Source organism: Scomber scombrus, chromosome 17, assembly GCF_963691925.1.
Source record: "Scomber scombrus chromosome 17, fScoSco1.1, whole genome shotgun sequence".
In the NCBI taxonomy this organism is placed as follows: domain Eukaryota; kingdom Metazoa; phylum Chordata; class Actinopteri; order Scombriformes; family Scombridae; genus Scomber; species Scomber scombrus.
The window spans coordinates 3,433,506-3,448,505 of NC_084986.1; the positions used below are offsets into that span (position 1 = coordinate 3,433,506).

General features: G+C 37.0%; 2 protein-coding genes across 3 annotated transcripts in view; one reads left to right on the top strand and one right to left on the bottom strand.

Annotated features, from left to right (window-relative positions):
* The window catches only part of angel2 (angel homolog 2 (Drosophila)), an 8,490-nt gene extending 8,371 nt beyond the window's left edge, over positions 1-119 (top strand). For both annotated transcript variants that reach the window (XM_062437650.1, XM_062437651.1), the window contains exon 9: positions 1-119. This exon is cut by the window's left edge and continues 1,825 nt beyond it. The gene's annotated coding sequence lies outside the window, so the exon portion shown is untranslated.
* A 10,851-nt stretch (positions 120-10,970) lies between these two features.
* Positions 10,971-15,000, bottom strand: part of vash2 (vasohibin 2) — a 32,653-nt gene continuing 28,623 nt past the window's right edge. The window contains exon 9 of the mRNA XM_062437653.1: positions 10,971-11,125. Within this exon, the coding sequence (XP_062293637.1) occupies positions 11,056-11,125 (70 nt within the window). The 3' untranslated portion in view covers positions 10,971-11,055. The remainder of the gene's footprint in view (positions 11,126-15,000) is intronic.

Below are 15,000 nucleotides of genomic sequence, written 5' to 3' on the forward strand. Positions count from 1 at the left end.
AATAGTGAATTAAAACGTGTTCATCTCATTCACCGCCTGTTATGATTTGTACATATTCAGTAAATAACAACAAGGCCTGGATATATATTTTTAAGCCTTTTTGGGAAGTTTTGAGTGTTTGTCAGTTTACACTTTGTAAATAAAGAACTTTGTGTTTTTACAGTTTTTTTGTGGTTTCATTTTGTTTTCTGAACATTTCTGATTAAATCTAGACGAGCAGTTTGATGGAAGATGGAGATAAAGTTCTGGTTTTGGTTTAATGTGTTTCCTCTACTGTACTCAGCTCTGTCTTCCGTGTATTTTAACTTATTTTACAGCTTTGCTTTGAGTCGGCTGATTTTCTCCTGTTTTATTTATTAGTTTGTTTTTATTGACAGGATGAAACTAGATCAGTGGAGGCTGCTGATTGTTCTGTGTATTAATTAATGGAGAATATTTAACCTTCTGTCCTTTTCTAATGGGACATATACTGTAGGTCTTTTTCTTTAGACCTAGTAGTCGATTAATAAACTATTTTGATACTTGAATAATAATTTAAATTATTCTTTAAGTTAAAATTTTGCTTTTTCAGTTTTTAAAAAGTGAAGATTTGTTGCTTTTCTGTGTTTTTTTGTTTAAATGACTCAATTAAAAAACTTTTAGAGTTTAGGATAAAACATCTGAGAACAAACCCTCTTCACTATAATCTGATATTTTATTGACTAAACGATGAATCGAGACACTAATCAGCAGATTCATTGATAATTAAAATAATGTGAGTTGCAACCCTTAATGTTTTAGATAGGAGTTAAACATTTCTCTACAACTTTTCTATTTCTGTTTCCCATCTTTTGTTCCTCATTGCATCCGCAGCCTCCTTCTGTGTGTGTGTGTGTGTGTGTGTGTGTGTGTGTGTGTGTGTGTGTGTGTGTGTGTGTGTGTGTGTGTGTGTGTGTGTGTGTGTGTGTGTGTGTGTGTGTGTGTGTGTGTGTGTGTGTGTGTGTGTGTGTGTGTGTGTGTGTGTGTGTGTGTGTGTGTGTGTGTGTGAGAAGTGTTTTGTTTGTGTGTGTGTGTGTGTGTGTGTGTGTGTGTGTGTGTGTGTGTGTGTGTGTGTGTGTGTGTGTGTGTGTGTGTGTGTGTGTGTGTGTGTGATGGTGACAGATGGCTGCAGCGTTCACGGCTCGGCTCTCTTCACAAACACGCTGTTCTCCAGGATTCAGAGCTCTTGGTATTCAGCGCGTCTCTCTGCACTGCAGCAGGACGCTCGGCTCACACACACTCACACACACACACACACACACACACACACAGACACACACACACTCACACACACACACACACACTCACAGCAGCTCACAGAGGTCGTGACAACGAGCGAATAACAACAAGCTACTACTGCTCAGTCTGCTGCAGCCAGCGTAGTGATGAAGACAAAAGAGATTAAAGAAGTTGATTAACTCATTTTAACTCACTTCATTTCTGCTGATGCAGCAGTTTTCCTGACTGTGAAGAAAATACTCAATTGGGAGAACTGGAGCTGTATAATAGATCATTTTAATAGGGAAAGAGTTTATGTTAATTACTAAACACATAATAATCAAATCATAGTAACTCAGCCAAAGTGGAATTAACACATTTCTGCAAATATTTAGATTGAATTGAATCATTTAAGTTATTTTTTTCAAGCAGTAATACAACAAAAAAACATGATAATGATGATTCCAGGTTCTTAAATGGGAGAATTTGCTGCTTTTCTTCTTCTTACATTAAAACGTTATAATATTTTTAGGTTTTGTGTCTTAAGATGGACAAAACACGTGATGTCACTTTGTGCTCTAGTGATCATTGTTTTATGATTTAAGAGAGAAGATAAAGCACATAACGTTTAACTGCAGCCCTGTGTGGTTTGTTAAATCCACTGTTTATTAGTTGTTGTTGATAGTGTCTTTCTTTAATTGAGATATCTCTGATAACAGCTGATATCTGAAGTGTGTTCCTGTAGCTTCATCTCTGCAGACTCAGAGGAGCAGAAACCTCAGAGGTCATTTAGTTTGTGAACACTAGATGGCGCCATTGAGCTGTGAGTTAACCAGTGATGGAGCAGAAGAGCTGGATAGACTAAAACCTGACCAGTTATGTGTCTTAATGTTGAAATAGGCTGTTAGTTTAGTGAAATGAAGACTGTTCAGAAACACGCAGACAGACAGATTTTATATCAGGACTTTAACTCGGTAAAGATTAAGTGTCTTTATGGCTTTATTTCCAGCTTGGGTGTCAAGAACCACAACATTAATCTTAGAGTTTATGAGATCATTTGGTAGGAAATAAGAAAGAAAACAGACATTTCTTTTTTATCTTTGGCTCTTTTTTCTGGACACACTTTCTTATTCAAGGCAATGGGAAGATGTGTCCAAACTTTTGACTGGTGCTACACCTGCTCAGGACTCTAAACATGATTCAATTATCAATCTAAGAAGGAAAAATGACTCCTCAACATGTTCATTTCATATTTAAGGCTCACTAAAACAAGGCTGCAGCGTTTGGATCATACTGAAGGTTTCTTCCTCATCTCTCAAATCAAACTGTCTTCTTCAATCTTTTCTTTTTCTTTTTTTTTTGCTACTTTAATACGTTTTGGTTTTTGTGCCTTATTGTTTCTGCGTAAACTAAAGTATGCTGTTAGATGTGTATATGTGGTGTTTGAGTCTCAGTTTGTAGGAAACCACAAAACCCAGAGAGAGATCACAGCTGCAGTGATTTAACAGTCAGCTGGACAACAGATTATCTGACAGCTGTTTTGATTTTAATACTCGCTTATTTATTGTCATTTATTGTCATTTTAAAAGAAGAGAACTGATGGTTCCAGTGTTTCCGAGGTGTTGATTTACAGCTTTTCTTGTGTTACATGACGGTAAACTGAATATCTTCGATTTTTTTTGACTGTTGGTCATCTTGGGCTCTTGAGTATTAAGAGTGACATCATGTTTGTGCTCTAGTTTACAGACCAAATGATCGAAATCTGAATAATTAACGTTTTCTTTTCTGGCTTTAGTGGCTCAAAACTGTTTGTTGATCGTGTGTTCATGCCTGTTTTTGTTGAATAGCTGTCAGGAATGTGAGCAGTAGTTGTGAAAGAGGACACAGAGTGATGTAAAACTACGGTGGCCAGTGAGGTTTTTGATTTGAAACACAGCTGAAGGAACTTTAAACCAAGCAGTCGACTACGAATTACCTCATTCTTTCCTGTTATATTGTGAAAAGCTTTGTTGTTTGATTCTTACACACACACACACACACACACACACACACACACACACACACACACACACACACACACACACACACACACACACAGATACACACTGTTACATCATTATAAACTGCTGACACACACACAGACTGATCAAGGTGAGCCTCCTCTGCTTTCTAGTCTCTAAGCTGCAGCACAGATGAGAAATGAAGGATTATTTCTATAAATCTGCTGCTGCCTCCATGTGCTGCTCTAACACACACACACACACGCACGCACGCACGCACGCACACACACACACACACACACACACACACACACACACACATACACACACAGTCACATCTGCAGTGGTACGTAAGCAGATTATTTTATCAGAAACCAGTTGTGTGTGTGTGTGTGTGTGTGTGTGTTTCTGTGTGTGTGTGTGTGTGTGTGTGTGTCATTTAAAGAGGAATAGCATTATTTAAATTGTAGTTTTTGCTGCAGTTTCTTCTTGCAGTGCAGTTTGCTCGTTTTCAGCACTATTTATCTCATCTTCTCTCTCTCTCACACACACACACACACACACACACACACACACACACACACACACACACACACACACACACACACACACACACCTGTATTCACATTCACACCACGGCTCTGATCAGTGCAGCTTCAGTCGTCTGCTGTCACAGAGCTGAGTGCTTGTAGGAAACGTGTTTAGAGAATATAAACAGTTATCTGATCGTCACAAAGAGTCACAAGCTTCTGTCTGGGATGGTTTCACTTTCACCTCAATTCCCCTCCTCTTCCTCTTCCTCTTCCTCCTCTTCCTCCTCCTATCTGCAGTGTGAACGCTGCATCATGTTGAGCTGTTTGCTGCTGACAGACGAGGGATTTCCTAACGCTCGGCTTTAATTGTGTTTGATATAAAATGAATAGAAATGAAATACTCAGCCGTCAAATACTCAAATAAGACAAACGTTGTTGAGCATCATTCCTATCAGTTATTACATCATATTTCACCTTTACTTTACTATTTACTACGATATAATACAAATCATATTTAATTATATTTTTAACCCATATTAATTTGTGTGGATACAGATGTTTCCTCCATGTTTTACACTGTAAAGAGTAAATAATAAGAAATAAAATGAGCATTAAAGAAGCTTAATTAAAATGTTAAAGTTATGAATACAAAGTAATGATGTAAAAGTATTTATGGTCACATTAAACAAAAACTGTTGCCATAAACAGATTTATTGTATCTGATGTGCTTCATAAACAACAGAGTCTGACTGATGCTGGACTGTTGAGGCCGATATCAATATTTGATCAAAAAAATCTGATGATGATAAATTTACAGACAAAAATATTCACTTAAATTTGTTGTTTAAAGAATTTTAACACATTTATGTACCAAGTGACAATTTTTTTTTTTTTTTACAACTGGTTGACAAACTAAGTGAACTCAAACATATCTTGAAATTCATTGTCACTTATAATAATATAATAATAATTGTTATTTAGGTAATACAGTCTGTATGTTGGGTATATTTAATGTGTGTAGGGCTGCAACTATACACATTTTCTCGATTAATCAATTAATTGTTTGGTCTATAAAATGTCAGAAAATGGTGAAAAATGACGTCTTCAAATGTGTTTTATCTCAATCAACAGTTTACAATCCAACAGATGTTTATTTTACTATCATAGAAATCAGAAAATATTCACTCTTAATAAGCCGGATATTTTCTTTCAAAGTGACTCAAAACTATTATTTGATTGTAAAATAATTGGCGGTTAATTTCCTGATTATTGCAGCTCAGTATGTGTGATGAGCTAAAATCCTCTTATAATATTAAACAGGTTGATTTATTGGTTCTAATATACAACTAACTACTTTAAATCAACTGTACAAAAGCTCATACTAAGCAAAAATAAACTATGCATCCATCTGATAAATATAGGACAATAAAAAGTAGATGATAGATTTGTTGGATTTAAATGAGAACCAAACATCCTTCTCTTCTCTTTCTGTGTGAATAACATAAGAACACACACAGGGTTAAAAACATAGATCATTTATTAAAAGAAAACATGCTGCTACAGTTGATAAAAACAGCTGCTGTGAGACCACTGATACCGTAACAGTAGGAGAGTCTAATAATAATAATAATAATAATAATAATAATAATTATAATGATAACTGCTCAGGGTCACGTCTCCTATCATAGATTTCCACAGGAATACAAAACCACACAGCGCTCATTCAGAAACAGTAATAATAATAACCATTGTGATAGTGTGTGTGTGTGTGTGTGTGTGTGTGTGTGTGTGAGCTCTTCGGGGCTCTGTGATGTTAAAAATCACTCAGTCTGATCTGCTGTCAGTCCACACAGACGCCTGCTGGCTGAATACTGTAACAGCGGTCGAGGGTTCGATTCCCGCAGAGCGCCACAAACACACAACACTCAATGTTTGCTCCTCGGAGGCGACGTCAGACTCTTTGTTGTTGCTGCGTCTCCGTCTGCTTTTTAAACTTTGAAACAAAAAAATGTGAAGCTAAAAAAAAAAAAAAGGAAACACAAAAACTTCTTGTCAAACTTTCAGGAACATTTTTAGAAACAAGAAAAAACAAGAAGAGGATTTTTGTTGTTGTGAGCGTGAATGACACCTTTAAGTGGAAGTCAAATACAGATGTGGGGAAAGAATCAGCTTCTTTTTTTTTTTTGCACGATGCACACGAGCAACTTCTCCAAACACACATAAAGATTTACACCAAACATGTCCAAACTCTCCCATAAAAGGCTGCTGGTTTCTATTCCAACCAATCAGCTGTCTGAAGACTGAGATCAGCTGATTAACCCTTTACATACTGTTCATATTCTGACTCCTAATTAGTCTCTTCACCTATTCACATTCATAAACTCCCCGTCAGTCATTAATAAATGTTTGATTAATCCTAATAAAGCTGCCAGAGAGTTTATTCTGTTTGTTTATGACATTTGAAAATTATTCACTATCACTATTTTATGGTCCAGTTGAACATTTTATAGAATATGACGAACACAATAACATGTTTGAATACAAACAAATGTGCATCAGCTGCACAAAAATTTAAAAAAAAGATGCATTTTATTTCCATTTCTGCTCACTGTGGATCACATTAGGAAAAATCCACCTAGCAGAAATGTGTATGTGGTGTTTTTACAGCTCTTAAATGTTAAAATGAACAGCATGTAAGGGTTAAATGAGACGAGCCTGTTGTGCTGCTGCAGCCACATTATGGTCCTTTATGGAAGAGTTTGGACACATCTGGATTACACTCACACTGCGGAGGCACTGGGAGCTTCTTTGCATGTCCACCAAATATCTTATAATCTTAATATACTGTCTTAATATGTTGCTCTGAATTTGGTTTGGTTTTGTTAAACAGCTGCTTAAACACAAACTGTAAAACTTCTTTTTTAGCCAGACACATTTTATATTTTGGTTTAAAGCAGCAGGGCACTTCTGGATGTAACTGATTAGTTTGACTTGTTTGGTTTAAAATCAGCTAGCGTGTAAAAGTTTTTACAGGGTAACAACATTTTATGTCACGCTTAAATGTCATAAAATGATATCGTTGACAGTAAAGCAGACATTTAAGATCTTTATCTCGTCAAATGTGTGTCGGGGATGTTAAATGTTTCCTTATTATTACTGACTGATTGAGAGCAGACTGCAGCATGTGTTACAGTAAAGATCAAGAGGAGAAATGTGATATCGGCACTTTGGAAACGAATCAAAGGCCTTTTTTTTTTTTCTTCTTCTTTTCAAGAGAACAGCTGCGACCTGCTACAGGTACGAAATGCTTCTCATTCAAAATCATAATATACAATCAATGAATTAAACCCAAATGTCTTAATAACACAGATTGAGAACAAATTCAAAAAACTCCAAAGACAAAAAAAGTATAAAAAACAAAAAACAACAAAAAAGAAAAAAGCAAACATTCAATCAGGATAAATTGTCAAGCACAAAAGTTTCTGACTCAGCAGATTTTTCGTTGCTACATTGAGTTTTTTTTTTTCCGGTTTTGGGTCGTCGTGTTTGTTTCAACGTCGTAGTTTCATCATCTGAGTCCCGGCTGAGCAGTCAGGTAGTTTTTTTAATCACTGTAGAACTGCAGATTTAAAGTTCGTCTTTAATCCAAAAGAATCTGCGAACTTTAGGCCCTTGAAACTTGTCGACTCTCCGTTTGTACGTTCCCAAAAAAAAAAAAAAAAAATAAGTGTTTATCGTTCATGAAAAACAACGTACTCCACGATATGTTGCTGCTTCATTCTGTTCTTCAGTTTGGTCGTAATGTGAGTTTTCTTTTTTTAATACTTGAAAAGCAAAGCGGCTTTGTGCTTCTTCTGTATGCTAACGAACATCGAGCCGTCACACGTCCTTCATCGACCGTCGTTAAACGCGTGGAGCCGGTCGGAGACGCGACTGTCGGACATCAGAAATACACGTGATAAATATGCAGACTTGTTCCTCGCAGCACCGTGAATCAGTGATAATGGCTCAGGCTTGATCTACACTGACACATGGGGGGGGGTTAAAGAAGAAGAGGCGTCGGCCATTTTTAAAAACTTAAACGACTGTAAGATTTTTGGGTTTTTTTGCTTCGTGGTTAAAGATGTAGATTCGTTTTTTGTGTAGATCGAGCCGTGAACACTTTGCTCCTCCATCGTGGAAGACTGGGATCGCTGTTTTTTTTTTGTCTTTTTTTTAGTGCATAGCTTAATGTTGAAACAAAAAGCTAGGAGTGACATGTTCGTAGTCTTCAGACATAAAAACATTCAACCAAAAAAGATGATAAAACAATCAAGACTTTAAAAAAAAAATCCTCCAGCTGATTTGACGGAAACAGAATCAGATCTTTGCTCCATTTGATTCAAACTTTAAGCTTCAACAGGCAAAATTGAAATATTAAAGGTACACTGTGAAATTTTCTAAGGTTATGTTACATTCACTGTTCCTCTCCTAAATCACGTCTTCTATATTCCTGCTTCTGTTGATGCATTACTGACATTCTCTGTACATTACTGTCACCAATAAACTGGTGCAAAGGTGATGTAATACTTACAATCAAAATAGTGGTCCGCTCTTAAAAACATCGCTCTACGTTTATAGTGGTCAAAAATTTCACAGAGTATCTTTGAGACAGTGTCCATTGTTTATGTAGGTCCCTAAAGTTCAAGTATGGACACGATCACTGATACAGGAGTTTATTGGTCATCTCTTATTGTCGGAAATCAGAAAAGTTGCCTGATGCAGCTTAAATAAACAAAGATCTTCATTCGTGGATTATTTATTCTTTAAATTAATCCTCCAGATGAAAACTATAGAAGTTAATTAACATGTTTTAAAGTATCCTAAAAGCAGACGGTTGCATCATTGATTCAGTTTGTATCAGTGGTTTTAATTAGTCAAACTTTGAGAGAATGAGGTTTAAAACATAGACTGTAACCTCTAATAGGAGTCGATCTATCCAGCATAGGATGACTTAAAAACACAACATCACTCCTCTTAAAGGAGAACTGACTTGTATAGTTCTCAGTCTGAAGGCTTCAGCTCATGGAGGTGATAAACATGTAGATATGTGTAGATGAACATGCATATATATAATATCTGTGTTTAACTATCAGTGGCTTTGATATGTGATACTCTTCGTGTCATTCTGATGAAAGATTTCAAGCTTCTGATCTGCGATTCATCGAAGGCCTCGGCAGGAGAATCCAAACAAACACACAATCAGAGTCAGATGCAGATATTTAGACTCGATGTGATGTTTGGATTAATCCTTTATGATACGTGTGTCACGCGTGCAGGTGTGTAGCAGTGCATAAAGTACTGAACACACTCTCTTAGGCCACTTGTTACTGAAGCTGCTCCGAGCACTCAACTTCAAATATGATTTATGACGGAAAAACTACTTTTGAATTTTCTCGGATGTTTCAGATTTTCATCCTCGTGACTTCAGACTGTTCGAGCTTCCTCCTCTGGGTTTAAAACTTGATAAATCTCAACATAATAAAATGATTTTTGTCATTTTTTTATGAGCGATCAGTTCTCCGCTCGCCCTCGAAGGCTCCTGACACAACATCCTCTGACAGCGCGTCACATGAACAGTCTTGAATGAGGCTTTTGTTGCTCTGTGGTCAAACTGGCCGAAGCTGAACTTGGACGAGTCGCTCGTGGAGTCCAATCATTTTATTGTCCAGATGTTGGTGCAGCAGCTGGCCGGCTGACTGCGTGTCGGTTTACTGAGCGAACACACAGACGGCTGCAGCTGAGCTCAGTCGACAGAGACGAACCTCCAACTAGCTTCCTGATAACTGTGATGTCTCTTTATCTTTTTCCTCCAGTTACTGTTTAGTGTCTCTGAAGCGTCACCGGTTGATTAAAGCTGAGAGAATTTGTTCTTTTCTGACTTTACTCCAATTATTTTTGATAAGGAATTGAAGGATGATGTTTTTCTTGTGTAATTCTGGTCTTTATCAGTAAGTCCCAAACTTTTTTTGGCTTGCTACTCCTTAAAATAAATCTGTGTCTACTTCTCATCTGACTCTCACAGGCCTGAACATGTTTTATATATTCAGTGAGAAAAATGTCAAATGTCTTTAATCAGCTGGTGACTCCTCAGATTTTAGGTTTATGAATCACTGACCATTAACATTAAGATCCTAAAACAGAGGGACGCTTTCTGGCAATTTACACAATAAATAAAAAAGGAATAAATGTGTTTAATAAATAGTTGTGTAAAGTTTAAATGATCTGCCAAATTACTGAGATTCTTTGCTCGTTGAGTTTTTGTTCTGATGTTCAAACTGAGCTCTGGTGATGAGTTCAGTGTCAACAGAGGGCAAAAAGAAAGGAGCAGCGAGGAGGAGAAAGAGAAAGAGGAGACGGGAGGTTTGCCGCAGTGCTCTAATGACCGTTCTCTGATCTCCTGCAGTGAAACCTCTCTCTCTCTCTTTCTCTCCTCCTCCTCCTCCTCCTCTCTATCGACCCTGCGTCTCCCCTGCATACCTTATCGAACGTCCTCTCCTTACATTGAACTCGTCCTCTCTGATCAGTAGAGTCAAGAGTGTTGAAGTCTTTTTTTAAAGCAGAAACTTCACCTGTGATTCTTCATTAATCGCCTGTTTGAACATATTGGAGGACTGAAAGCTAAATGATAAAGTCTAATCACTGCCCGCTGTAAAAAATACTGACTGCTTTAATTCTGACTCCTAAAATTGTGCTATAAAAGTGGCGTTATGATAATAATTTATACAAAAACATGCCTGAATTCATCTGTTTTTGTTAAGTTTTGCTCAGAGAAGTTAAAATAGTGGCGACTTGTCCTTTTTAAACCACTGATGATTAGATTCAACTACTTGTTTTAACCAATGTCGACCTTTTCCTCTCAGTTCTTACTTCCTGTTCAAGCCCTTCTCGACAGGATGTACTCGGTTTGCTCTCAGCTGTCGGATGTTTCTCGCTACTAGTTGGTTTAAATGTTGGAAACGTAGAAATGAACATCACTTCTACTTGTGCGCTCGTCCGTCTTCAGAGGAAATGTGCTTCAGCTACATGACTGTGCGGTATCAGTTGGAGTTGAGGTGGTTTGTCGAGGATTCGTTGCTACTGAACGGGTAAACGGTGTCCAGCGTGAAGCTCGGAGAACAAACGGCTGGCGGCAGCTGCAGCGACTCCTCCTCCAGTAACGCTGGTGGTTGGTAGACTCTTTGTTTCAGGGTAAGCTGAGAGGTCCGAGGACGGATTCTGGGAGGACTGTGAGGTGAAGGAGGCGATCAGATGCGGATCTGGTAACCGTCGTTGAGAGTGCTGAGCTCTGGAGGTTTCCTCTCCACCGAGGCCGGCCTGTCAGACACAGAGCAGACACAGACACACACAGTGAGTACTGAAAGCTAGGTGGCAGCCAGAAGTCACTCATGTTGACAATAACATACATTTATAGATCTATATTTATATTCTGGAGCTCTACTGGAATATATTTACATGATTTATAGTTTAAAAACTCCTTATTTATCTTCTACTGGCTCTTTATGCAGCCGCTCAGTTCAGCCTCTGTCTGGCTGTTTTAGCTCAAGAGGCTTAGATGGATACATGGATAGATAGATAGATAGATAGATAGATAGATAGATAGATAGATAGATAGATAGATAGATAGATAGATAGATAGATAGATAGATAGATAGATAGATAGATAGATAGATAGATAGATAGATAGATAGATAGATAGATAGATAGATAGATAGATAGATAGATAGATGGATAGATAGATAGATAGATAGGTGGATGGATGGATGGATGGATGGATAGATAGATAGATAGATAGATAGATAGATAGATAGATAGATAGATAGATAGATAGATAGATAGATAGATAGATAGATAGATAGATAGATAGATAGATAGATAGACTTGGAGAAACCATGGCAACAATATGTACGGACGCCTTGTAATGAGCATGCATAGACAAGCTGATGTCATCATAACATTATAAAAACAACAGAAAATCATCATAAGCCTGTTATATGTTATGTTCTCTTTACATTTTACACAGTCGAGCTAATAAAAGAACAAACCTCAACTGTCTTCAAACTAACTGATTGTTCCCTGAAACCTCTCATAGCTAACGGCATTAAAGTAAAAATAAAATAGTATTATTGATGTAATGATTAAAGCTGGTACAGTTAGTCCAGTAAATCAGCTGATAGCAGCTTATATAAGTATTTAGTGTTCATGTTAAAAATAAGTCACTGCTCCCGGCTGCACATAGCTGCACATACTTCAGCCTGAAACCACAAACTGTTATTTATACTTTAGTGTTTGGGTGCAGATAAAAAAAGAAAGAGAAATAATGTTAAACATGTTTGTAGTTGTTTTTGTTCCCTTAGGTCTGAGACATGCTAGCTGTTTCCCTTTGTTTCCATTCTTTATGCTAAGCTAAGCTAATTGACGGTGGCATTTAACTCTCTGCAGCATATTTCCCAAAAATGTCGAACTATTCCTTTAAAAGGACGTCAACTTTGTCGAGAAACGGGAACAGAAAGTGTGTGTGTGCTCTCGTTTCATACGGGTCATTTTAAGGGGAAAAGAAAAAGAGGAAGATGTGAAAATGAAAGAGTCAGTTTCCTTCATTTCTCAGCCGGAGGTTCTAAAAGGCAGAAAGTCATCAGATTTTATCCTCCTGTCAGTGATCCCTCGCTCTCTCGCTCTCTCTCTTTCTTTCTTCCTGCACTTTCATCTCTTCCCTCCCTCACTCTTTTCTTTCTCCTTTCCTTTTATTTACTTAGAGGGAAACTTTCACACACTCTCTCTTTTTCTCTCTCTCTGACACATCAAGGAGAAAAGTTATTTGTTAAAAACCAATCTGGAGAGCTGACAGCCTTCTTATTCCTCCTCCTCCTCTTCTATCTCTCTTCTCTCCTCTTTTCTTCCTGTCATCTTGCCAGGCCCTGTCTTCTTCTTTTCCCTCTCTCTCATTTTTTTCCCTTTCTTCCCCCTCGAAATATTAGTTTTCAAACATATCAAATTTCCTTCCCTCCTCTCTTTTTGCACTCTCTTCTCATATCATCTGTTCTTTTTCCTCACCCTCTTCCTCTTTTCTTTTTATCCTGCTTCTTTCTTTCTTTTCCTTCATCTCCACCTAAAAGAAAGCTAGAAAAATAGTTCACATAATCAATTTTAATGTATTTTTTAAATGTATTTTAAAGCTTATTTCATATCTTAGTAACTGTACTTTTAAAACATATTATTCCACTTCCGGCCGTACATGCTGGTAAAATAACCCCCGCAGCCTGCAGTGTGTCTGAGCTGTTTAAACCAGCAGCAGATTATTAGTGCGTCTCCTCTCCAGTCTGAAGTGTTAACATGTTGTTGAGCGCTCTGTTGATAACAATAAGAGCTTTTTAAGTACCACATTCAAGTGGTTTAAAGCCATAATGTGCTGCTCTGTTTCTCTGCGCTGATGAAACCGACGACTTCTAGGAGGAAGATTAAAGTAACAAAGACTCTGATTGAACCCAGAAGGAGGAAAAAAAGGTTTACGCTAATGAGGAAACTTATTTATAATCCATATTTCAGTTGTCTGGAGGTGATTAAGTCCTCTGTCTAACTCTCCTCTAAGTAATTACTGAACAATAAGCAACTTTAACTTCAGTCTTTACCTCAGTGTTTAATCTGAATTTACAGAATATACAGTTTTAGTGCTCATCTTAACCCCTTACATACTGTTCATATTATATATTATATGTTAGAATTAGTGCCTAGATTTGACACTATTAATTAAAGTGAAAATACATTCACAATGACACTATATTATGATCTTATGTTATCTAATATAACAGCTGTAGGTATGATTAGTTTATGTTAATTTATTAAAAGTGAGGAATGTAACATTTGAATGGTAGGCTACATGATAACCTTTAAAAATGTATAAAAATTAATTTACATTTTTGGACATTTCAGGCCGCTGTAGGAAAAGTCATAACATTTCAGACTTAAAAAATGTAGTTTGCTCTCAAATTTGACCCCGACAGTATGTAAAGGGTTAACAGCAGTTTAACATAAAGACTAATGTCAGAGACTGTTGGTGGTTGAAGCTGTCAGTCTTCTGTAATCAGTCTAACTGGCCTAAAGGAGCAGTGCTGTGTTTTCTGATTGGATTTACACATTTTAATATAACATTTCAAACCAGTGCAAAAGTGCATGCATTTTTATATTCTCTCTTTATTGTATCCATAGTGTCTTTTCTGTGTCTCATTATTAGTTTTATGTATATTGTGTGTTGCTGTTTGTTATGTGTTATATCAGCCACTGGGGACATATAATTCTGTTGTACTGCTGTGTAATGACAATAAAGGCATTGAACTGAATTGATTGTTATAGTGTGCAGGTTAAAACCCATTTCCCCTGTTTCCAGCTTGATGAAAATTGTTTTTTAAGTTTAGAGTATAGATTTATAATTGATCCATTTATAAACCTATTAAAAAAAAACACTAAGCTAACAAGGATTTTCCATTACAACCATCTTTTCCAATCATCTGTATCAGATGATCTAAAGCTGAATGAGCTATTAGATCATTTAAAACGACCCTTGAATCAATTAAACCATTAAACTGTCCCAGTTGTGACCTTAAGCCTGAGGATATAGACTTTATCAATCCTAGAAATCCTGCAAATTCTGAAAAAAAGACAAAACTGGATTCATGTAATCTTTACATGATGAGTGTTAATGCATCGAGCAGATCAGCAAAACAGCTTAAATCAGAGCTGGATGTCTATGTGTTGTCTCCTCTAATGGTATCAAACCTTAGTAATATACATTTTGAATATGGACCATTTATAAATATAACACCTTTAATAACATGATTTAGATTATTAAAATCACTAGAGAGAAAGAAAGAAGGTAAGAATCATCATTTTAATGTCTAATCATTGAGGACACTAAAGATCAAAGCTGAAACAGCTGGAGGAGGACAAACCTAAACACACACTGATGTTTCAGCTGGTGAGATAACATCTGTGTTCATGGACTGAAATACAACTGGGATATTTTTATACTTTAATTGATTCGGGGGGCGGGGATGGGGGTGGGGGGGGTCGTCTAGATGATCTAATAACTCATTCAGCTTTAGATAATTTGATACAGATGACTGGAAAAGATGGTTGGAATGGAAAATCCTGCTTCTTATGTGACACACACACACACACACATAGACAGACACACA